This window comes from Apteryx mantelli, chromosome Z (assembly GCF_036417845.1).
Source record: "Apteryx mantelli isolate bAptMan1 chromosome Z, bAptMan1.hap1, whole genome shotgun sequence".
Classification (NCBI taxonomy): Eukaryota; Metazoa; Chordata; class Aves; order Apterygiformes; family Apterygidae; genus Apteryx; species Apteryx mantelli.
In genome coordinates this window covers 58077506-58103378 of record NC_090020.1, presented here as the reverse complement: position 1 = coordinate 58103378, position 25873 = coordinate 58077506, and the positions used below count along the sequence as shown (strand labels likewise).

At 38.2% G+C, this 25873-nt stretch overlaps 1 protein-coding gene across 1 annotated transcript in view; it reads left to right on the top strand.

The window, feature by feature from the left end:
* Positions 1-25873, top strand: part of MSH3 (mutS homolog 3) — a 109766-nt gene that overhangs the window by 30939 nt on the left and 52954 nt on the right. The window contains exons 9-13 of the mRNA XM_067316741.1: positions 748-860; positions 3253-3367; positions 8842-8926; positions 9518-9627; positions 20713-20845. Of these exons, the coding sequence (XP_067172842.1) occupies positions 748-860; positions 3253-3367; positions 8842-8926; positions 9518-9627; positions 20713-20845 (556 nt within the window). The remainder of the gene's footprint in view (positions 1-747; positions 861-3252; positions 3368-8841; positions 8927-9517; positions 9628-20712; positions 20846-25873) is intronic.

The window sequence follows — 25873 nt, the reverse complement described above, 5'->3', positions numbered from 1 at the left end:
GGGTTGTGCTAACTCAGAGTTTTGTTTCCAGGTTTGGAAACTTCAGAGATACTGATAAATGAAGTGGAGTGAGAAGACAATAGTGGGAATGCAGAGAGGCCTCAAATATGATCTCTGCAAAAAGGTTAAAAGAAGCTGAGTCCTTTAGCACAGAGAATGGAAGACACTTCGAATACTTAAGAAATAAAGGAAAAGGAGACAAATACTTTATTTCTGCTGTAGATAGGAAAAGATGCAATAGGTTACAGTTGCAACAAGTTGTACAGCAGGAGAAAAACCCTTTAAAGATAAAGAATAATTAAACATGGTAATAGATTACCTAGCAGGATTGCTTAATCACCATCATAGGAGTTTAAGAACAGATAAGGCAAATATTTATCAGGATTGATGTAAATGTGTAAATATTTTTTTATCTACCTTGCACTAGACAAGGTAGATGAGGTGTCTACTAAACAACCTCTTGAGATCCTTTTCAGGCTTGTTTGCTCTTCCTGTTTGGTTTTCTGTTTCTCTTTTTTTTGCTGCAGTGGAAAGAAGAAAGTTGTTTTTCTTTTAAAAAGAAAAAAGGGGGGCGAGGGCAAAAAGACTTAGAAACATTTTCAGCCTAACCCAGTAGCTAATCTCTTCATTCTTTACACATTCTCTTAACAATATGAAGTGAAAAGGAAGTCCACTTTTGGCACTATCTAAGTGTTCTTCAAGAAGGGAGCGTAAGTATTAAAGACCAATCAATTTTTTTCTTTGCAGGTTACGAGATGACAGAATTAGAATAGAAAGGATGGAAAACCTCCATTTTGAATACAGCCATGCTTTTCAGCTGATTACTGATTTTTATGCCAGAGAAGTGCCTGAGATTACAGGTATGTCATTCAGAATATCTTTGAAATTTGCATCCAATTAGCTTTTACATAGATAAGAAACGGGTCATTTTGTACATATTTCTTTACAGTTAATAAAATTGTTTGATCTTGCATAAATAATAATTTGTGTCTTGTGCTCAACTTTGTGTCCACCAGGACCCTGAGGTCCTTTTCTGCAAAGTTACTTTCCAACTGGACAGCCTCCAGCCTGTACTGGTACCTGAGGTTATTCCTTCCAGGTGCAGGACTTTGCATTTCCTTATGTTGAACTTCATGAGATTCCTTTCAGCCTGTTTCTCCAGCCTGTTGAGGTCCCTCTGAATGGCAGCACAACCATCAGGTGTATCAGCCATTCCTCCCAACTTTGTGCCATCTGCAAACTTGCTCAGGGTGCATTTGGTCCCATCATCCAGGTCATTAATGAAGATGTTAAACAGTAATGGCCACAGTATCCACCCCTGTGGGACGCCACTAATGACTGGCTTCCAGCTGGGCTTGGAACCACCGATCACAGTACCATGAACCCAGCAGTTCAGCAAGTTTTCAGTCCACTTCCACCTCACTGTCCACTTATCTAGCCTGCCCTTCCTGAGCTTGCCTATGAGGATGTTATGGAAGATAGTGTCAAAAGCCTTGCTAAAGTCAAGATAAACAGCATCTGCTGCTCTCTACTCATCCATTCTGCTAGTCATTTCACTGTAGAAGGCTTTCAGGTTGGTCAGGCATGATTTCCCCTTCATAAATCCATGCTGACTATTCCCAATCACCTTCTTGTTCTTTGCATGCCTAGAAATGGTTTCCAGGATTATTGCTCTGTCACTGACCCAGGGATTGAGGTGAGGCTGACTGGTCTGTAGTTCCCCAAATTCTCCTCCTTGCTTTTCTTGAAGATAGGGGTGATGGTTTTTTTTCTTCCGGTCTTCAGGAACCTCCCCCTATTGCCATGACCTTTTGAAGATGATTGAGAGTGGCCTGGCAATGACATCAGCCCTCTCCCTCAGCACTCGCTGGTGCATCCCATCAGGTCCCATGGACTTGTGTGTGTCCAAATTGTTTATGTGTTCCCTAACTTGATCCTTCTCTTTTGAGGAGGAGACTTCCTTGCTCCAGGCTTTCCTACTGGTCTCAGGAGCCTGGGATTGCTGAAGGCAAATCTTAACAGTAAAGACTGCATTGAAGAAGGCGTTGAGTACCTCTGCCTTTTCCATGTCTTTTGTCACCAGGTCCCCCCATTCATCAGCAGGCGCACATTTTCCCTTGTCTTTCTTTCACTGCTGATACATCTGTAGAAGCCCTTCTTGTTGCCCTTTACATCACTTGCCAGGCTCAACTCCAGATGAGCTTTAGCTTTCCTAACCCTCTGCCTGCATGCTCAGACAGTGTCTCTGAATTCTTCCTGGTTCACCTGTCCTTGCTTCTACCTCTTGTACACTTCTTTTTTTGTTTGACTTTAGTCAGGAGCTCCTTGTTCATCCATGCAGGCCTCCTGCCACCTTTGCTTAATTTTCTGCACGTTGGGGCCGTTTTTGAGTTTGGAGAAGTTGATCCTTGAAAATCAATATTATTTAGAAAGAAATGAATACAGGGCTAGCATCCCTTATTTTCCCACATCTTGAAGGTGTATATTTAGACAAATTTAAATTCACACATTGTATTTGCAAGTGAGGGAAATTATGCAACATCTGAAATGTTTCTTCAAGTTCCTGTATGAGTTAACACTCTAAGAATAAAAGAACAGCTTTAAAAAGTGTTTCTATGTTTGGCCCAGTTTATTTTGTTTTGGGGAGGGCTAGTTTTTATTTTTTTGCAGTAAGGTTTGACAAAACTTTTAAGTTTAACCCCCCTCCCCCACCCTTTTAAGTTAAGTTATCATGGAGTGAATTTTCCTATTGTTGCAGCTGAAACAGGGACAGTATTAGAGTAGTGAAGAGAAATACTATCAAATCTAAATAGCTGTTTTATAAAGATGGGAAGATATTCTGCAGTCTGACTGAGGTAGCTAAATCATCAGTACATGTGCTAAGGCCTGTTTGTTCCTCTTAACTAACATAGATGTTGCCAGCAATAATGGAGATTTCAGAATCCAGTTCTTAGTTTGTATGTTTAGAAATTACTTCTGCCAAAAATCAGTCACCTTTATGAGGAAAAGCCTGTGGAGTACAATATTTTATATTTCATAATGTTTTTGCATTATTGTAATGATCTACAGTCTTTGGATCCATAAATGTTACTTTAGAAGCTCACTTTTTGTTGATTTATAGACAGCAAAACACTGTACACATAATAATAGATCTGATTTCTATTTGATTGAATTGAAAAATAGATTGTGTTGTTTCTAAAGTGTAGAAGTAGTAAACAGTGATTTTAAAAAGGAAATATATTTTTTTTTTAGGTCCTCAAAAACTGTCTGTAATACTAAGCTTGGATAAGCCTGTTATTTGCTCTCTGGCAGCAATAATTGCATACCTCAAAGAATTTAATTTGGAAAAGATGCTTTACAATCCAAGGTAAGTTGCCTTACATAAATCTCAAATGCAAAACACCAATAACCAGGGACATCTTGTTAATTCAGCAGACAACTTCCTTTCGATGAAATGAGCCCACCTGCTGAAGTGATACACATAGTCTTTGTAAAAATGGTATTTTACATTTAAGCTCATAATGAGAACCAAAAGAATCAAATGCTTTTTTCTTTAAGTGATGTTTAGTGAAAATCTTTAGAATGTTTGTTCTTCTGATCTTTACTATCAGTAATATAAATGAACTTGCACTACTGCCAAGGGTTATTAAAAACAAAGTGCAAAAACTTATAGATTCTAGGAAGGGATTTTTTTTTTAAAGTTTGTTAATAAATCCCAGTCATCATATCTTAACCTCAGCTTCTGTTTCATTTTGTGACCAAAATTTGGGGCAGTTGCTTTTTAAAGATTTTTATGCTGTAGTTTAGCTTTGCAGGTGTTATTTTATTTTGCTGCAGAGGTGTGTTAATCATTTTCTGTAGCTCTGGAAGCATGTATAAATGCTAATGTGTTGTAATGTTCAGACAGTACTCAGCAGGTCTGTTTGAGTCAGTGAATCGAGTTACCAATTAAAAAGAAAATAGATCTGTGTAACATTCTAGCCCTTAGAAAAATTCCTTGGGTTGGTTCAGTGGTACCTAGGGATGGGGGAACAATTAATAAAAAAGATTGTGGAAAGGCCTTCACTACTGGTATACCTGAAAAACATGTAGCCATGGAAAAAACCTGTCTTCCCTGAAGTAATCTGAACTCTCGGGGTTATTAGATGTGTGCAGATGGGTACTAAAAATTCCTAATGGGATTATGCAGATGTGTTCAAAGAAAATGGAAAGATATAACCACTCAAACATTTTTTTTAAATCATTCTGCACAGTTATAAAGGATGGTTATCCTGCTTGGCATAGGTTTAAAAATGCCATTAGGGTTTGTTAAATGCTTTATTATACTCAGCTTTATTTGTAATGGGTCCTGTGCAAAATACTCTCTTGGCTGTCTCAGTATTCCTCTGTCCTGTGGGCAGGTAGGCTTTAATAAAGCAAGCCTGACTGCTAACTAGAAACCTACAAATATTTAGTGTCAGTTGTAGATAATCCGTATGTTAAATGAGATTCTTACAGTATCAAACCTCATTTTGATGGGCTCCTACATTAAGAGTGCTGTTCGGGGTTTTTTTTGTTTGTTTGTTTTTTAATGCAACTGCATTAAAAAGTGACTGCAGATGTCAACCTTAAACTCTTTTCAAATATCTGCTGAAATATTTAAAAATTACAACATATACACCTCGGTTTTCTGGATTTTTTGAATGGCTTTTCTCCCCCAATTCTCCTTTTATTTATTTATTTCCCCCCCCCACCCCCCACAATCCAAATATCATTAAAATGTTAACATAAACTTCACTGGGCTCATAGGTCCTTTGAGAGGAAAAAATCCTGTGGCATCTTTTAAGCCTCCCGCTCTACTGTCCCTCAAGGAGCACTCTAATCTGTGGTCTTCCAGCACTGTGGTCTTCCAGCTCATCCTCTTACAAGTGTTATGGAAAATACTTGGTGGAGAGGTGGGAGCTGTGTCTGGAGAAATCTTGTTGTGAGAGCTTCTGAAGAAGAAAGTGAACTCCAAAGCAAAGTCCCTTCCATGGCTGCACTTATAGATCACTGTTGTGACAGTATCTTATGTGCAGTCACACATTAAGAAGGTGTTCTTTCAGGTGGGGGGAAAATACAAAATTATTGTTTCATGTAGAAGTAATCCAGTAGCAGACGAGCAACATCGTTACATGAGGGCTTATATAACAGCTGACACTTGTAATAGGTGCAGCCTAAAATCAAGTACTCTTACAGACTGGGAAGGAAAAGCACTAAATCTTATAGTTGACATTTGCCTGCTAGAGGTTGCTCTAATAGACTTGATGTGAATGTATGAGCAAGAAGAGCATCCGAGTGGAGGGGCAATGAACTTTTTGATATTCTGGTTATATGCTATAAAGAAATAAGATATATATACTTTGAGGCAACTTAGCTCCTGCACTTAGAAACTTGAATTCTACTATATTTATTTCTGGAGCCTTTACTGCTTTGGCTCTCTGATAGGTTCTTGAATTCTACTTGCAGTTTTTAGTGTGTCGCATATATGAAAATACTGGGCCAAACTCAACTTCAATACTTTTTCTAATGTCAATGAAATATTATATAAGTCCTGAAAAGGGAAAGCCTTTTAAGCAAAGGGTATCAGATTCGAGGATTCTCTGTGATTCTGCAGGAAATATAAGAGAAACACTTCCATTGTACTGACATGCAACTCAAGCCTGGACTACTTAGACACTGGTAAATGTCTTTCATACCTAAAGTTAGTGCTTCTGAGAAATGAAGGGAGACATATTTTTACTCCTTATAGCTAAATGTAGATTCCTGCAACTCTTGTCTAAATACATGATTTTGTTCTGTGGTTCATTCACCCTTAGAAGTCTGTAAGACATGGACTCTAGAGGTCTGTGAAAGGTAATTGAGCAAAGAAAATCTGCTGCTTAGTAGGCTCTCATTAGAGTGCCCTGCAGCTTCACTGGAAAGTTTTTCAGAGATTTACAAAATTAAAATAGTTGAAAACTACTGTTCTGAATAATTTGCATTCATTTAGGATGAGTTGGTGACTATGAAATTATATATAAAATCTCTGGTGGAATGAATAGTGAGTAAATGAAAAATGCTCTCCACTGTAAGCCTCTTAGGATGCAGAATGACCAAGAAGATAGTTTTGCAGGTAACATGTAAGAATCAAAGTTTGAGGATGCAGCTTGCTGTCCTAAAGCAATCATAATAACCTTTTAATACTCAAGTATGGTTCTACCATATGAAAAATTATTTTAGGAGCAGGAACCACTTTCTCATGGGTATTCCCCAAATGTCTCCTTAATCTTACTAGAAACTTGTATTTCTTTTTGTTTCCTCTTTCATTTTCTCAGCCCAGATGGCAGGATCCTACCTTGGCTTACTCTTCAGTGGTGGAATTACCAGCTGGTTCCATCACTCCTGTTTTGTGCTGTTTAAGTACTTGAGAGAGTTGTAAGTCTGTTCTTTGCAGCTCAGGCCACACCTTTGTTATCTATAAAAGGAATTATTGCCTTGTGCTCTGGATGAAGTGATTCTGAAGGGTCGTTTTCACTAATGCGGAGGATACCTGATAGCAGCACATCAGAATTTCTTGAAAGGATTTTTGCTGATACCCTTGCTGCAAAACCAACACTGACTTAATACTTGTTTTGAGGCTTCTTCTCATGCTATTTCAGTCCCTAAATTCCCTACGAAAAGTCTTTCTTTCACATTTTTATCAAGTTCTGACCCAAGCTGAAGGAAGATGAAGGTGTGGGAAGCAAAACAAGTTCTGTGCTATGACATCTAGAATTGTTGGCTAGGCATATTCTGCAGTTGATCTTGGCTGCTATTCACGTGCTCTTAGCTCTTGATTACTAGGGTTAATAGCAAAGTGGAGTAAGTCAGAGAAAGCAAACGTCTGGATAATTTAAAGCATACATAATTTATGTTGTGAGAACAACCTTAGCATATTTGCTTTTGAAAGACTAGTAAACAGATCTTGCTGTGGAGCAGAGGTAGTTGTCTTTAAATGCCATCAGAGAGCAAGCTTGCTGTGAATGGAGCATGTTCTGGGCTAAATGTTCTGAAGCACTGGGCCTCAGCTGGGTGAAGAGTGCAAAGACAGGAGCCAGTAAATCCATGATCTTGAAACTTGCTCATGGATAATTGAGAGTTGATAGAAACAGCCAAAAGCATCTTTTTTGCTTTTAGGAAGAAGTAAAAAAGACATAGTTCTGACCCGACTGGGTTTAAGAGATGACAGAATTGAGTAGTGGCAAATCAAAAATGCAGCAGCTGAGGAAACTCTGAGTTAGGTAAGTCCTAGAGGTTAAAGAGGTGCTTTGGCAGGGTAGGTAGGATTCAGTGTTGCTTATAGGGATTCAGAGCCAAGCAGAAATCGTTCCTATTTAGTCTTTGCCAGTACTAGCAGCTGTGACTGAAGATAATAAAAGAGAATATTGTTTTGTTGCTCATAATATTGTGTACTTTGGAAAGCGCTGCTGCTTTTGCCTCTAAGGTTTTGTTTTGCGGTCAGCTTTGCTGATTGTTGGGATGGCACACTAGAGCAGAATAATGCTGTCTATGGGGTACCGTTCTGAGTCAGCCGTGCTTTCAAACTGCTCCAGAACTTCTTGAGGGCACTCAGTTAAACTTACTTTTGTCTTTAATTTCTGCAGAAAATTTGGCCCATTATTTAGGAACAAAATTACTAGCAGGTCTGAACAGGTGCATGCAACATGAACATGTAACATTAGTCTCTGGATATTTCATGTTTCTGTAAGTTTTAGTGCTTTTTTTTTTTTTTTTTTTTAATGTAGTAATAATGCAGCTGTGTGCCTAACAAAAATTTGAGCAGCCCTGCCTCAGAGACCTTACAGTCCAGTGCACTGATTTATTTATTTATTTTTATTTTTTGAAAAATCAAGAAAACAGTTTTAACTCCTACCCAGCAAGTCATTTTTTTCAGGCTAAGACAACTAAAGAAAGTGTGTCCTAGATTTTGTGCAAAGAGGAGTCAGCAGTATGATTAACCTAGACAATCATGACTTCATTAGTCAGAATCATTCAGTTAGTATCTTGTACTTCCCTTTCCTGTCCCAACTACCACATGTGTATGTCTGACGCTGAGATAATTTTCACATCTAATACCATTGTTTTATTAAGCTTGGTTATATTCTGTGTTTTGCTCTAGCTATATGTATATGTGGAAATCACAGCTTTTGCTGAGCTGATCTTTTCCAGTTCTGTTAGCTAATGTCAAAAAGGCAAGTCATTTTGGTCATGGTTATGTCACAGTAAAGATAAGAGGAAATAGTTTAAATAGAGTATATTTTTATTTTCCTCAATAATTATACTAACAGACAGTTTAAATTATTATTAGTTGTAAAATATATGAATATGTATTTTGATATGGTCTTTTGAGTTGTATTAAAATCTGCTTGACTCTCGAAGTGTAAATTCTTAATCCTAGCCCTGCTTCTAATACTGTAAGTACAGTGACCATAACAGAACACTAGCAAAAGTGTGTACTTCTTCAGTTGCTTCATAAACTGAAGAAGGGATGCTTCCTTAACCATTTAGTGGGTCAGGATTAGAAGATGAGAGGAGAGCTGGATTTCGTTCTGAGCTTTGTCAGAGTCATTGTAGAAAGTTGGGCAAATGATTCTTCAAATCTCATTTTCCCAAACAGTAAAATAAAAGATGTTATTAGTGTTCAATTGTTTTATTTATTTGACTAGATTCTAATTTCTTACTTGGTCTCTTTTTGGTTCATATGGTTGATGAATTCTCTAATGTGAAAGACTGGATAGTGTTTCACTGTTATGTCTGTTCCCATATTTGAAATCTAATATCTGAAATTCTCCCCCCGCCCAGTAATTTCAAACGGTTGTCAAATGAAACTGAATACATGACAATTAATGCGACAACAATGAAAAATCTTGAAATTTTACAGAATCAGGTAAGGACAAGTGTAATGATTTATTAATGCGTACTGATATTTCCAGAGCTGTTTGACATATTGTTCCCAATGAAGTTAATTAAGTTAGCTTGAAAATCTAACTCAGAAAGTTTAAATTATTTTAGATGGGATCGAACTGGAGGAGGAGTGCTTTTTCAGATGCATAAATGACAGTTAATCTCTACTGATTTTTAGTATGAATTAGGAGCCTTACTGTACTTTGACTAGCAAAGAGCTTTCCTATAATTTGAAAGTTCTTGAGCAACTGCAGTCAAGTGATCTGACTGCAGTAGGGTTTGTTTTCATTCTGTGCTGCTGGTTTATGCACAGATTTAATTTAACTTTTGGAATTTATTCCAGTTATTTTGTGAAAACATTTTCTGGCTAGAGTAAAAATGTACTCAAGTAGCTTATGACTGCTGAAGATGCTTACATAAGGCATTATTTGTGGAAAAAAGATGAGTAGAGGAACATGTTGTAGTTGCAATATCTTAAAGCCTAAAAAGCATGTTTAAGTGGTATTGCGAAGATCCTATAGATACATGATTGATTGTTCAGTTAAAAATAGCAAGACTATTTTTATTATTTTAGACTGATATGAAAACAAAAGGAAGCCTGCTCTGGGTCTTGGATCATACTAAAACTTCCTTTGGACGTCGGAGACTGAAGAAATGGGTAACCCAGCCTCTTATGAAATCCAGGTGAAATATCTCTTTACCTCATATTAAATAGATATTTTAAAATTATGAAGTTGAATATGGCCAATGTATTTATTTTTCTCTAAGGTTGGAGAACCACAGCAGAGTTTACAGAGGAAATGAAGCAGCAGAAGATGTAGTGGTTGTGTGTAAAGGTCTGAAAGAGTTAGACCTCTCTATTTGGCTGCAGAGCATCTAAGGAATTCAGTAACAGTAGTGTTGGAGCAGGTTAGAAATTGCTATGCAGAATCTGATGGGGTACCAGTCTGATCCAGCATCCTCCTCCTGGCAGCGGTTGAGGATGACCTCCTGGTGGCCAGTGTTTTATTCCTGAACTTGCTAGTCAGTGTTTGAGGTCTCTCTTGCTGCAGAAAGATTTACATCCTTAATCTGTTTTATTTTTTGTAATGTAGTTGTGGATGTTTCTATTCTTCCTGTATGCAGCCTGTTACATATGAAAGTTATTTCCTTTTATTAGTTTTGCAGTGTGCTAATTGTTTGCTCACTCTTGTATTTTGAGCTGTGCTTATTATGTAATGCTTCAGAAATGATTTATTCTGTAATAACTATCATGTTTGTCTTTACTTGTCTCTGGCTTGAAACAGTCTCTGTCTTTTCTGATTTCTCTTTGCAGTCTCTGTTGGAGTCTTGAACTTGAATATGTAATAAATAACAGTATTAGAGTCTTTCTGTGTGATGTTTGTGGCCTATATTTTAAGTTTTTGGATCTCTTCCTTCGAATGTGCATTCCCTGAGAACTGTTGATGAAGAATTTACTCAGTTGTTGTGTCGCTCACTTCAGCTGTTTCGTAAAGAAATTCCTCTTGGTTTGGTTAACCAGAATAGTTTGTTCCCCTCTGTTTTGCGTTTGTTTTTGATTTGCTAAAAGGCAGATTTTAGATAAACAGTGAGCTATCCTAATGTTTAGCTTCTTGCTGTTGCTGGTAATCAATGAATATTTCTACAGAAGCATTTTTTGTCTTGACTAATTTTAATATCTTACAGCACTGTATTTCTGAACCATGGCTATTTTTTTTTTTTTATTAGCCTTTTTGTAGGGATCTTTGTCACTAGTGTAAGGAGAAAAAAAAAAAAAGCACAAAACTAACTCTTTTGTTCCTCCTATTTTATTGTTGTAGACTACTGGAGTCACCTTTTCCTTGGTAGGAGCTATGGTAGTTAGGAAGTATCAGGGTGCAGCTTCTGGCAGGGATTTAATATGTAGATTTCAGTCCTTCTTTTTTTTTTTTTTTTTCCTTCTGACAGTAGCTTGTATTGCACAAGATCACTTGAACACTTTTTTACCTACTTTAAACAAATGTTTCCGATGTACCTTTCCCAAATTGTACTAGGCTTTTTGGAAGTTTCTTAGGTGGCCGGATGAAATTTCTGGGCCACTTTGCCTACGTAATTTTGAAACGTTTCTTTTTCAGCAGTTGAGGGACCCTACCGCCTTTTGGGAACTGTTTGTATAAAGTTGTCGGTGGGGGGAGCCAGAGCTCTGGCTCGGGTCGGATACGGGAGCGTGGCGGAGGACAGGGCCTGGAAAAGGAAGAACAGCCTCCAAGCGTTCTGCCAGTGATCGCCGATGTGGTGCCCCAGGTGAAATACAGTTCAACCACAAAACAGACGGAATCCTTATCTGGTCACAGAGGACAGAAAGCTGCTTTTGGGGGACTTCAGGCTTTTTCTCTTAACCAGTAAATTTAATTAAAGTTCTTGGTCTCCACGCAAAGCCAGCTTTAGAAGTTTGCAGTTTTGGCTCCTCCTCTTTCCCCTCTGCTCTTTGTTACCATTAGGGAATTGATACTCTCCTTTTTGAGCCTTATTTCTCAGTATGGAAGGAAATTCTGTGGTTAAAGATAAAATAATACTCCTTAGTTGGAGCTAAAAAGTACCTTGATTCTGTGTGTTTCTCAATTTCTGACTATAGGTTGTAATTTCATGTGCTTAAGTGCATCAGACATTTGGCAGTATCGTTTCCCGTAATGTGCAGGGATGCAGGTAGGGAGCATTCAGTAATTGCAATACACCTGTGCCTCCTGGAGTGCCTTTTGCCGTGGCGGTAGCGTTTCTGTAGTGCCGCTGTTCCAGGCAGTGGGCGGATGCATTTCCCTTGGCGTATCGAAAGTGAGAGGGTGTAATTACTGCTTTGTACCTGGTAGTTGAAAATCACTTGGGATGACGACTAGATTTCCAGGGGAGAAACAATAAGCCAGGTTCAAGTAAGAGGTAAAATGTGTACAAACGTCTTATTTGGGCAAACTTAAAGATATCCATCAGTGGTCATCAGTGATGTTACATATTTTGAGATTCCAAGAAGAGGTTTTAAACGTTAGGCATGTGCAATTCTGAAAAAATTTGGCTTAACCAAGGGAAGTGCAATATTCTCATTTATTCACCTTGTTACACAAAGATGACAGAGGTAAGAATGTATTAGTCAAGGAGGACTGAGGTTTTTATGAGGAATCAGGAATTTTGTTGTTGTAGTGGTTTGTGTAAACTACGGAAAAGTTATCTTGCCTTGTCTGTCTTGCTTTTGAAATGTGAATTCCATTGAGTTCCTCTTTTGCCTAACTTCTGTAAGGGGAATGGAAAGAAAAAGAGATAGTAAGCTGAGTTGGTTGGAACATTTTTAATTGAATAAAACATGCTGTTTCCTTGTAAGGCCATGGGCTTTCAGCAGGAGGAGGAGAGATGTATATTATTATATTTGATAGCCTAAGGCACTGGTCTCAGGAAACACATATGTGCGCAACATGTAAAAGTTATTTTTTTCTAATGCAAAACTTACATGAATCTCAGAATCTCTGAAGTGACATGAAACAGTCAGGGCTTTTTGGATAGCTACAGGAAGAGGGGAAAGAGAAGCCTGTTGTAGGCCTACGATCTGGTTAGCCTGTTTTCATTTGCTTTGTTGTTGTATACAATGCATGTGTTGCTTTATAGCTGCAGTATAGGAAAGTATAAAAAAAGTTGTTCCTCTATACATGGACTGAAGCCTTATCTCTGTAAAATGTGTCTTCTCCTGTCTCTCTGTTATGCCCATGGTTACTCCCTCCCATCCTTGGTTCCTGCATCTCCCCCTCCTGTTCCCTAAGTCAAGTGCCATGGCTGGCTCCAAACCACAGCTCTGTGGCTTGGCCAGGCAGGAGAGAAAACAGAACAGGTAACTGCTGAACTAATATTGCATCTTCTCCCTCGCTGGGTGTTAATTTGGGTCTGTGTGCCTTGCCCAGCTTTTGATTCTTGCGCAGTTAGTAGAAATTTTGTTTCCTTGTGACCAAAGTAACAGCTTAGTCCACTTGTTAAAGTTGGTTGGAATTGAACAAAGGGTTCAAACTGAAAAATGCCAATGGGTAGCATGATTCCTTGAAGGTTTGTTATTTCCATAATAAACCAGGCTGTAAAGCTAATAAAGTTGTGCCTAGGTGCTTAAAGTAGAACTTGAGATAAATGACGGATGCATAATACAAAGCACTTTCTAGCCATTATAGGGAGTTTCTGTAGAATTTCATTCCCTTGCAGAGAACTCTGTGGCTCATATGTGTAGAAAGCATTGCATAAGAGTGGGGGGGTTGGGGTTTTTTTTGTTTTTTTATTTGTTTTGTTTTGTTTCCTTGTCTATTCCTGCAAAGTTAGAATATCTCTTGAATATCAGTGGGCAGACATCATGAAGTGGCATTTCTAGTACTGCAGCCAAGGGGAAAGTAGAGACTTTGTTGTTTAAGTGGAAAATAATCTAGAAATTGCTATTGTTTGTCTGTGCTGCGAAAGTGTTTAGTTTACAGGTTGTGGAAATATTCATAGTGCAAAACTTGAAAAGGTAGGGTGGGGTGGGTAGGCAAACAGAAGTGATAAAATGTTTGGCATGTATATGACATGTGAGCACATTAGTTTGCAAAATGCTCTGGTTTCCTCTGGAGCAATATCCAGTTTTTTGAGGGTGTTTATGGTTTGAAGTAGCTTAAACAGACTGAGTGATTCACAGTTGTATTTCTTTAATGTTTTGTTGACTCTCTTAGTTTTTCAGTATATTATATATGTGATGTGTAGAAGTTCATGTAACAAGGCTACTGATAAGCTCAGGGAGTGAGGTATAAAGCTTGCAGATTATGGAGAGCAGAATGTCCTGAATGCTGCATTTGGAAGTGATGCAGCTGTCAGCACTGAAAGCTTGCTCAGAGCTTGGGGAGCTAATAGACTTTGTCCTTGTCAGCCTGTGCTGAAATAGATCTTCTGTCCTAAAATCACCGGTGCGATCACCCCCAATTTAACATCCATGCTTTAGGGATACATGTGTCACTTCTGGTGTAGAGCAAGCCACAGAACACTCTTACTGTGCTGGAGTAAACTTAGAGTACACAGTGTCACAGGACGAGAGAAGAGAGCAAAGGTTTCACCAATGTTTTGGGCCTTTGCCATCACGGGGAATTTGTTAGATGAAAGTGAGCAGTGCCCACTGCAGCGGGAGGTCCAAGGTCCCTGTCCCCGCTTTCTGTGCGTGATCCCGAGCCTGCAGGCAAGGAGTAGCGAGAGCACGTAGCTCAGCGCTTTCCTGCGCCTGCTAAGCATCCCGGCATCCTGCCTGCTCTCTCTGCCGCAGGGGGAAAAAGCCTGGGGGGGATAGAAGCAGCTCTCCTGATTCCTGCAGGCTGAAGCATGGAATTCATTTGCTAAATAGTATTCTAGAACACATCAAATACATGCTGATCCAGCCTCTATTTTTGGGTGCCCCAAGGGGATATCAACAAATCAAACACTTGCAGCCTCTTTATGATGAGCTTGCATTTCTAGCCCAGATTCACCCTGTCTTGTCAATGTATTCCTGCTTTATTGGGGCACAATTCCATATTCTTGTCTCCAAGACCCACTGGTTGTGAGAGGTTATTATAGGACTTCAGTGGTTGGAAACCTTCATGTAATTTCTTGCCTGTATTTGTTTGCAATCAATTTTTTTTTTTTTTAGTTAAAGCTGATGTTTATATCTCAAGGAGGGGAAAATAATTGTATATATTTAGAGAGTTGACAAACAACCTTTTAACCTTTTTCTCTAGGCTAGACAAACCAAATTCTTAATTACCTTTCAAAAAAAGATTTCAATTTTCTTGATGATTCTAGCAGCCTTTGTAGTGCCCTATGTTTTCCAGTTTAAATTTCTTTTTTTGAACGTGACCAGAGCTGCACATGATGCTTTTACTGAGGTTGAATCAGTGCCTTGTAGGATGATACTAATAATTTCTTTCTATTAGTCTGAATATACTTTGCCTGCAAGAGCACAGAATGACCACAGCTTTAGCAAATTCAGTACTGTAGACAGTTCCTGCCCTACCACTAAAGGGGAGGAAAAGTGAAATTGGTGTTATTGGTGCAAGATGCTTTTATTTGGAGGAGATGTGCTGTAGAATTGGGAAGAAGAGGTTCCCTTTATAAGGAACTTCAGAAATTAAGCATCTTTCCTAATATAAGAATAGAGTGATCTAATTCCTCTCATTTTGAATATAGAGTCCCATTTTATATATACTTCTATACACAAAGTAGAGTCCTAAAGGAAAGTCTTTGAAGTTTGACTTTGTCCTTGTTTCCATAACTAAAAGACAGTAAAGACAGTAAAACAAGCTACCTAAGGGTCTTTAAAGGAACCTGTCTTAATTCAGAGCTAAATTGGTTACCATATGATATCATCAGCATCCAGAGCTAGATTAGGATTTTCTTTGCGGAGTTGGTTTAGAAATAAAATCCATCCATCATACAGTAGAATTTGATGGGCTAGTTTTTCCTCCTGGGCATAAAGATTTTACAGCATCAGTGCCAATATAAAATGCACAAATACAGGTTATAACGTATGCTTGAAATCTCAAAATTGTTGTAGTAGAGAAAAAAATTGCAGCATCATCACATGTATTCATTGATTCTGCTAGCTGTGCTTTGGTACCATTGTATGCTGTCTCTAACTCCGTGTAAATGTAGTAATCAGGCATTCATTCATGTAGGCTAAAGTAGCTAACAGTTCCCTTTTTTGGCATAAATGGCAGAAATATATTGTGTGTGAACATAAACAAAAGTGCTTGATTGCCATCTGCGTATTTGAGACATTCTTTTAACAGATGTGAAGACAAAGTTTATAGCACTTGTATATTGCTTTTTGAGATCCATTCATGAATATTGTCTTCTCGTGGCTGCATGTTTATTTAGGGGAAAATTGGACCTCTGTAAAGGGGAAGGAGACATTATGAATTTGAGAGTAAGTTACTCTGTTTCTCCTGTATGTAGAAAAACAAGTGAACAGATCCAGAAGGATGTTAATTTGTTAGGTTTCATTTGGATTTCACCATAGTAATTTTCAGATAATTACACTTGTTTGTTCTTTTTAATTGTTGCAAATGCATATAATTGCATTGGTCACTGCACAGCTTAACAGTTCAAAATTTACCCCATAAAGGTACCTGGATTCTAAAAAGAACCACCTAAGTAGAAAGGCAGAGATACACTGTTCAAAAAGCCCAAACAAACGAAAAAAACAGCTACATATATAGTTTACTGCTTGCTTAGTGGTAATTCCACCATGGCTTTGGTTTTTGATAGCAGTAATTGCTCTTTATGAGCGAGAGTTTGTTTTAAAGCAGAGGGGATAGTATCCCGTCCTCTCTAACATCACAAACTACTAGGAAATTTTGTTCTGTAAACTCTGTTCTGAAGAAAGGTCAAGCAAAAGGCAGAAGGTATGAATGAGAGAAAATACAAAGCAGCAGAAGTCAGTGTAGCCTTGTTGTTGTCCTGTGTTTGAAAGCAGAGAACAGGGCAGATGGGCAAAGTTACTTCCCCTGAATGTGCTTGCAGCAGTTTGCTGTTCAGGGGCTTCCGCAGGCCCAGCTGATGCCCTCGCCTCTCTAGTCTGTGCTGGGTATTTCCAGAGTTTAAGTAATTTGTTTTCTTTGTTTGACGTGATGTATTTAGGGAAGAGGCTGCTAGACTTTGGTCTGGATAACAGGGTTCACAGAAAACTACTTTTGATGTTTTGAACCTTCTTTATATTTTTCAGGAATTAAATTCTTGTGACTGGTAGTTTTATTTATTGTTTTGGTCTCTAAATGGATCTATTAAAATGAGTTTCAATATTTTGCATTCACTGTACTTGATCTATATCCTTGCTACAATGAATGAACCTGTATTTTTAGCATTTAGCATAAGTTAAGAGATTTCTGATAACTTTGTGTTCAAAATATTTAACTTGTATAAAAAGAAAACCTTATAACTGAAAATTTTGTAGTTTCTTGTATTGTAGCTTCATAATCAAACTCACTATAATTTAAAGTTATCACATCTAAAAATGTTATGTTTTCCTCCTTGTGAGAGAGAGCTGGAAGCAGATCTGTTAGGGTTGCTGTTTGCTAGTGTGCCATTTAGTTTAAGACAGTAAGGTGTTAATTCAGTGCAGCACATTCCTTTCTGCTGCCTTCTATTATGTCAAAATAATTTTTGGTTCAGGATTCAAATATTTTCCTATTTGCTGATTTTTCTGTATTTTTTGCATATCTGGCAGTAGAATAAAAGAGGTTGGCATCTCAGGATTTAATTTCAAGTAGTTCCCTTAAACTACTAGAATCTAAAATCTTGTAGTGAGTCAGATTTTGCTTAAATTTGTTAATGTTTAAATACATTGCAAAGTAATTTTGGTATTGTATTAGTGATGCTGCTCTTAGATGGAGAATATTGCAGAGGTCAGAGTGTTTCTTTTAATCGACTGACTTTTCACATTGCTTTATTTCAGAGAAGATTGTTTGGGAACTTGGATAGAATTCGGATTGCTGACACAGTTTATACTGATGGGAAAGAATAGGCTAATATTGAACCTAAATAAAGAATGAGATAGTAACCAGTTTATAAAATGCAAGACACTTTCTTATCATAAACTGATTTTCTTTGTACAGTGTTAGATTCAGATTTTCCAGTGGTAAATTTTTTTTCCAAATGATGCAAAGATTAAAAACCCCAAACTGTACGTCGGATGTGCTGAGTAACTGTGCAGCACAAATTTGTTTTGAGGTGTTTTAATGTCTGATCAGTGTAACATATTGGTGCTTGGCAAAGTGTTTATTAGGTTAAATATAAATATTCAAGTTTAAAAGCATACTTTGATATCCATTCTCAGATATTTTTTAACATTTCTCTTCCCTGCCCTTCCTTCTCCATACATATGTAGCTGTACATAGTTCTTCACAGAACTGTACTTTCTGACTTTTGAAATAGGTATCCCAGGATGTTTTGTTTACAGGTGGAAAAAATGGGTCATTTGATACTGGATGCTGTTCTCCTGACCTTTTCTTATTTGTTGATTAAAGCAGAAAAACTGTGTGGATGCTTAGTTTTAGATTACTGGAGCTACAGTAACATAGCCATATGTGAGGATGATTAAAGTGCAGATTAAGCTTTGAAGGGAGGAGTTTTTGAATATCTGCATCTATTTTACATATCATTGTTTTCTATTGGTCAAATAGATATAATCATGCTGCTAAATGAAGTGACTGCTTTGAAACATAATTCTGCTGCTTACATGTGCTTTTTATAATAAAAATACAGATTATTTTCTTCTTCAAGCTACATGTGTTTATAATTTAACGCATTATATTGCAGTCTAATAATCTTCTGTGCAGAAGTATATTCCAAGGTCCTAAGTATAGCAGTTTTAAAATTCTCTATTAAAATGGAATTGTGGTTGATGATACATACTGACCTTGTAGAAGTTCAGTATAACAATTTGCTAGCTTGAAAGCTGCATACTTCAGAGTATTTGATTTCTTCATCACTGATATTAATCCTTATCAATTTCCTTTCTGTTTTGCAGCTGTAGTTCAGAGAGCCTCACTAATTGATGCACAAAGCTTAAATCTCTGCTGTCTTGAATATGCTGTGTGGATGCCAACAGCTTGCTCTTTGGTTATTTGGTTGCATAACCTTTAGTAACCCTGCCAGTCTACACTAGATACTTGATTGTGGCTCTTAAGGATCGGATTTAAAATGCTGGGATATGTCCTGTGCTGAAAATGGTACCCATGTACCAAGAGCAGTTGCACTGATGGTAGCTCCCTCCTACCACTGCTGTTTGTGGATTGACTGACTGCCCAGAAGAACAAGAGAAATGCTTTATTATGTGATAGTGACATAAGAGGATTGAATGCTGGTCTAGAAGAAGATGGCATTCTTGCCACTTGACGTGTAACAGAACTGCTAAGCAGAGCCTGCAAAATCTGGTGTTTCTCTATTCTTCTGTGCTGGGAAAAAAACGTCTCTTAGGATAGTGGAATACTTTGGGGCCTGTGGCATGATCTGAGAGCCTGCTATCTGGTTCAGAGGTAACTAATTTACCCAAGTAGCCCAAAGGTAAAGATGGCAGAGAGTTGGTCCCTGATTCATACGGTGGTCATGGAGGAGTGAGACCATGTTCTCTGCACTCCACGTAGGTGGTGGCAGGTGAGGCATTGCAATTCCTGGCATTGTATGGCAGGGCTGCTCCAGGGATGAATGAGTGTGTCATTTGTGATGGATGGGACAATGGTTTTCATGTTTTAATGTAGAGTAATATGTCACTGCAAACTCCTGGCACTTTAATGCCATTAGATTTATGTGTATCTGAGTGCACATTGAGTCCTGATGTTCTCCCTTTCGCATATGGCATAATGAAGTCTTAAGGACTCTTAGATTTAGCTGTCTTCAAGGCCATAGGCCACTGATTGCTAGTCTGTTGTAATGTCTGAAACCTGTGGAGCTGCCTAATTTTGTTGAATTCTTCACATGTAGTATTTGTTAGCAGTTACAGGGGCAAGTGGCAGGACAGTTCTGCAGTAATAACTACGGGACATTATGCTTGACAAACAAGGCTGGCACTCTTCCCCAGTGTCTTGCATTTTTATTATGTGTTTACTTTTCATTTCCCTGTGGTGGCTGAAATCTAACCATCTCACTGGTTTGTGAGAATAGACATGGGCCAAGCTGTATCTGCCTTGCACACACCTTGCCAGTGTATGATGTGGCAGTATCAAATGACTGCTTTCTCCCTAACCTACAAGGATGGCTGCATGGACGGGGACACACACAGATCAGCAGCATGGTGAATCTGGTGATCTTTGAACTTTCTAGTCTCCAGAGGAGAATGTTGTGTTCAGGTTTTATTATTATTATGGATCAAATATAAAGATTTTAAAATGAGGAGTGGAATGTCTTGAAGTTTTATAGTTTGATGGAACATCACAATTCAGATTCCAACTATGGAATTATTTGTTCAAATAAGCGTTTCCCCATTGACTGACTTCAGTCCTGATATATGAAGATTAATCTTACAGTTTTGCAAGAAAAAAGCCAAAAACCCAACGTGATTCTGATCCATGTAATTATCAATTGCTGATCTGGATAAAAATCTAGAGGGACTAAATGCTAATAAATATTTATACCTTGTTGGAAGAAAACATGCTATGTATTGTTAAAATGTAACCTTTTTTTTAACCCTCAGGTACTTGCCTGAAAATTTAGGGTAGGATATTCAGATTTCAGCATTGCTCACTGTATGCACCACTAGAAGAATATGTAGACATGGGCACTGTAGTGTACATAGGGTTGTTTTGAGCATGGAGAGGGAAAACCCAGGATACTCTGATCACTCTGCGGAGCATACAGGTGCCTTAAAACCTTAATTTCTCGTCTTGCTGGAGTCAGTTGTAGACTTGTCAGGCTGCGAGCATGGCTTACAGAATTACCTGGCATAGCTTGCCTTGGAACACAAAAAGCATGAGGATGTTCTTCTTTCACTCTTTCCACTTGATCCATACAGGGCGATGGCAGCTGTAAATGCCTGCAACAATGGCAGCCAGTGAGGTATGGGATGATTTTTTTCCCAGAATATGTTCAGTTTTTTTCATCCTTTAAATCATGCTTAAATACAGTAATTTCTTAACTCTTTTACTTACATATTAATGAGAATATGGGCTTAGTAAAAGTTAAAAGAAAAAAGAAAAAAGAAAAAAGAAAAAAAAAAGCCTTGCCTTCAGAGAAACAAAAGTTTTATTTACTGATCTTATGGTTATTCTTTTGCAGTGACATAAATGCCCGGCTTGATGCTGTGTCTGAAATTCTCCTCTCAGAATCCAGTGTGTTTGGTCAGATTCAAAATCTTCTTTGTAAGCTGCCAGATATAGAGAGAGGACTCTGCAGTGTTTTTCACAAAAAGGTATATAAATAATTATGAAAATAACTGTTTTCTAAATGTGGTCATTCTTTCTAAATGAAATTTCATAGTTTTTGCGTGTTTATTTAAAATATTTTGTTCTTAACATCAGCAAGACTAAAGCTTACACAGTAAAGGAATTGATGTTCTTTTAAATCAAAAATGATTTTTTCTTTATGGTACTTGTATCAGTGATACATTGTTTGAAGAAGTGTCTGATTAGGTTTAGAGAATAGATTCACTTTGTTGCTAATGCTAACAGAAAAAACATCTTTAAGGTGCTCATGCTTCAGTCACTGGATTCAATGAAATGGAATGATGCAATAGGGCCACATGCCATCAATAATTTCCCTTTAAAACAGTCCATTACATTCTGTATGCTTACCTAAAATCACACTTGCAAGTGAAACCACTTGGCTGTAGTTAGGTGTTTTTGGATGAATGTTAATTTGCTTAAAAATTTGGTAATTTGTATCTCGCACATTTTAGTAAGAATTACTTGTAATGAGACACTGGCAATTCTTAGCTGAAGCAGATTAATGTGCTAATAGCACCTGTGCTGTACTTCATGTTCTTTTATTTCACTGTTATATTTAGAGATTTTGACAGTTTGTTTTAGATAAAGGAATAAGTGAGTAGAAGGCGAGCAAAGTTGTAATTTATTTGGATGGTATAGCACAAAGCTTCATCTGTCTGAAAGTCTGAAACTCAGTTTTTGAATAAGTTTTAGCGCCCTAATGTGTTAGTGTTATGCACATGGAGAGACTTACAAACTTCGATGAGTTGTTACAGAGATCCAGCCATAATGAAATGTATGAAAAGATGCTAAAAAATGCTCTATCCACATGATACAATTGCACTTTCAAAATAATTGGCCAGGAATTAGATAATTCACTTTTTAATGGTTTAGCTCATTTCAGGTTGAGTGATATGACATAAGGTTTGTAGGGCTGTATCTGCATTTCACACTGTCCTGGCAATCCTCCACTGCTATCTCGTGCTGCCTTTTTCTATGCGAAGCTGTACCTGTCCGGTTATTGAGGAGTCTCTGCCTGTTGTAGGGCCGTCTGCCTTTCTCAGCTTTACAGCTGCTGTGTAAGTGGAGACATTCAGAGGTCTTGGATTTTCTTGTGATTTTGGAATGAGGAGACAACATAGTCTATCTTAACAACAGCCACTGTAACATGAAAATATGTACTTGTGTAGTGAAACAGATGTTGGAAAGAAGCTGCAGGAGAGATGCTCCAGCAGGATCCTTAGGAAGGATAAATGGGGTGGGGGGAGAAGGAGTTCTCTTGCTCAAAGCATCCAATCTTCCTTTGATGCATTAGCTTCCCTTGGTAAAAACTAATTTGTTATCCACTGTAGGATGCTGTGAACAGTGCCCAAAGCGCTGAATAATCCCTGTACTTCCTCAGGACTCTGAGGAGATGACACTGTCCCTGAAAGACAGGGTCTGTTTCAAATGAAGAATCGAAAGCGGATGCTGGGAAACAGCTTTTGATGTCTAGACAGACAGTGAACGAGTTTTGGGGAAAAAGGTCCCTGCAAAGTATGTGTGTGTATATATATATATATATATATATATATATATATAGGTAGGTAGGTATATGTTTTCAAGAAAACTAAATAGCTGGCTTTCATGAATTTTTCTTTAGGATATCCAGTGAATGCTGCCATTTCCATTCCCACAAGGAGCCTTTCCAATTCTGTTAACTCCAGATGTCCATCTCCCACATGCTCAAAATGAGGTTCACACTACCCTCTTTCACATATTTTTGCATTTTCATTCCCTTTAAGGGATCCAAAACTCTCAGCTGAGCACAGTGATGGTTTAACTAAAGGCGTTCTAACCCTGGTGATTTATATACCCTAATCCAGGCTTGTTAATTCAGTGTCAGCTGTAGGAAAAATAGGTGAATGTGAAAAGTATTTCATTTTTCAGGCTCTTGAGATTTCAGTGATGTTAGTATTTGATGTGGTGTGTTTTACAAAGGGAGACCTCTGACATGCACAACGATGGCTAGGTTGGCTTTCAGTCATTTTAAACATCTTTCATTCAAATCAGCTGCTTGCAGAGCTTTTATTGCGCAGCAACCTTTGCAGCAACCTTTGCACCAGTATACTAAGAAGGCAAAAACAGTGCTGTGTTTTGGAACTGGTTTTGCAAGGCAAAGCATCTTTATGGGAACTGTTGTGGTGAATACCATCACTGTATGTTTTCCTGGTCTGACTGTTAACTTTTTGAATAAGTCCATTGATTCTTATTTGGTGGCATCATCTAGACTTGCAATTGCTCAGCTGGCCCTTCGCAAGCTCCCGTTATCCTGACCCAAACCACCAAAACACAGAGCTGATCAGCTACCAGCAATCTAGGCTTAGAGCAGCATTCTTGCATGAAGGGGGAGTAAAGGGGGAAGTCGGGTGTTGCACTACCAGCTCCAAGTCTGCCCCATCCAGGAAAGGGGCTATGGGAATGGTTTTGAGACAAGAGCAACATTACTGTTGCTATGGCGACTGGAATTAATACAAGAACTAGTTGTTCTTCTCAGTTCCTGTAGCTTCAGTACCTTATAGCCCCAACCCACCCCAGACAAACATTATCAACTGCAGAACGGCTTTGCCCATGTCCAGGGCGAGAAAAGGAAGGCTGGAGCTGAGGTGTTTGGAGAGCTCTTGGTGGCATTCAGAAGGCAACTCAAAAGGCAGGACTGAGAGACAGGGAATTGCCAAGAGCTCTGTCTAAACAGTGCCTGGAGCTGATGCAGAAGTACGTTTTTTCTAGAAGGCACGTTGTCTCAATGTTTCTATTTGCTGTAACCAGTTCAGCCATGTCCTCCAGCCCCTGGAGAGAGCCACTAAAAATGCCATAAAATTTTTTTATTGTGCATTTCATTTTGCATCCTGCATCTCAGGACAGTGAAAAAAGAGGCCGGCAGGATCCTGCTTTTTCTCTCAGTTACAATGATGGCTCCTTACCTTTGCCTTGGAATGCAGAATGGCAAGAAAGCGGTCAGAGGTCCTATGCTTGAACAGGTCTAAAAACCAGCACAGGATAAACATGCCATCAGCGCTTTTAGAAGCATGTCCTACAGGGCCATTCAGATGTTGCTTGCTGGTTTCAGGCTGTGGTGTTTCAGAAGATATTTATACAGACTTGATCCATGAATGTTTATCTTATTTGTACCCTTTGCTCAATAAATATTATTTTTTGAAAAAAACTGTCACCAAAGCAGTGGACAAGAATCATTGTAATAAAAGGCCTTTAAATTACAGAAGACATTAAAGTAAAATTCATTCATTAAATTCTTACACAATGGGTGATGTCAGTAATCAAACCTTGCCAGGGTGCGTAATAAAATGTCATTTCAGTATGTTCTGCTTCTAGCCACAGCGATAGGGTGTCCCTGACTTGGAGTTCCTTGCAACTTGCTGCAGCTGGAAACGAAAACCTATTGGGCTGTGAATCAGTTCCTCGATGGTCTCTAACACTTTGCTGCACGCTTAGCAGGCTGTGCCTGTGCTTTCTCACCAGTGCAAAATAAAGCAAGTAGCTGTTACGAGGCGGGTGTTTGCTGGTTGGCTGTCTCCAGCCTCCCTGTGAGATTTGTCTATTAGCTTTCCGGTGAGGACTTCACCGTCGTGCTGTGACTCATCACAGGAGAAAGGTGCTGTTCAACTATGTGCTAAGTGTTTAAAAGTTTTCACATAAGCTTGTCGACTGGAATGATGCTGGAAAGAAGCCCTCCCTGGAAGATATGTTTGATATTTCATTGAATAAACTGTTGTGATTTCAGAAGATCCTAACATCATGATGCTTCCAGAAAACAAATGTTGTATTTTATTTTATTAAATCAATACCTGTTATGTATTCCCATGAAATTAGTTACCATTCATATAGAATGTTTGAAATAAATTCTCCCCATAGCTTCAGCTAACGTGTCTTAATTTTCAACATTTTTTTCTTCCACCATGCCAGTATGCACACTAGTAACTTGAAATAAGATGCATTTATACTCTTTTAAAGAAATAGCATCACAGATATTTTTAGACTTACAATGCTAAATGCTGATTTGAACAAATTGTTCCCTGTTAAGCTGATTAATATAAATAATCTCATAAAAAGGGGACATAGTAACCTTAAAATGAAATACCTTGTTTTTTCCTAAACCAAAAATAGTGTCCTCACCATACTAAAAACACAAAGATGGTAATTCCAGCTTGAAAAGGGTGATAAATACAAGCAGCATTTCAACTTTTTTTTTTTTTTTTTTTTTAATGCTTGTAACTTGAAATGGACACTGTCAGCTGTGGGTCTCTGTGGCCCCCTTTTAGATCTGTTCTAATGCAAACAAGCTCAAACTGCTTGGGGTGTTGCTGGAGGAGGGGGGCTAGACTTGGCACGCTGCTGTGCATCTTTCATGCATTCTCTTCAGTGGCAGCTGTACCATTTTCAGTACTGTTTGAGAAACTGCTGCTTGAACTGTTTTGTCACCTCTGTCAACTCTGAGGTTATTTTTCTGGTGCCAGTGAAGCTCTAGGTATCATTAAGGTCATTTCAAAATTAGCTTTTAAAAACAGCATTGAATAAGCTTGTGAGAGTTTTTAGTGAATGCAAGACTACTAATCCTGCTTTATGTAAACCATTTTACTGTGTTTTCAAGCTTCTAATTTATAATGGAGTTACATATCTCTTCTGTAAAGTTACTTAGGATTTAAACTGAACCAGTCCCACTTTAAGGCAGCCTAGCTTTACAGTGTTATTTTTATGCATCTGTTCCAAGTTATCTATTTGCTTAGTTAATGAATTCGGCAGCGGAGCCATTAAACTGTAGATGCAGAGTCCTGCAGTGTTACTAAAATCAAGCCAGAGGAAACGGAAATACTCTGAACATGCACAAGGAATGTGTTCATCCTCTTTCTAAGGAAGTATGTGTTCAACAAACTTGTTTTCAGTAAAGCATGAATTTCCCATTCTCCAAAGATACTATAGGCTGTAGCTTTTAATATAAGCAGATAGGTTTAATTCTT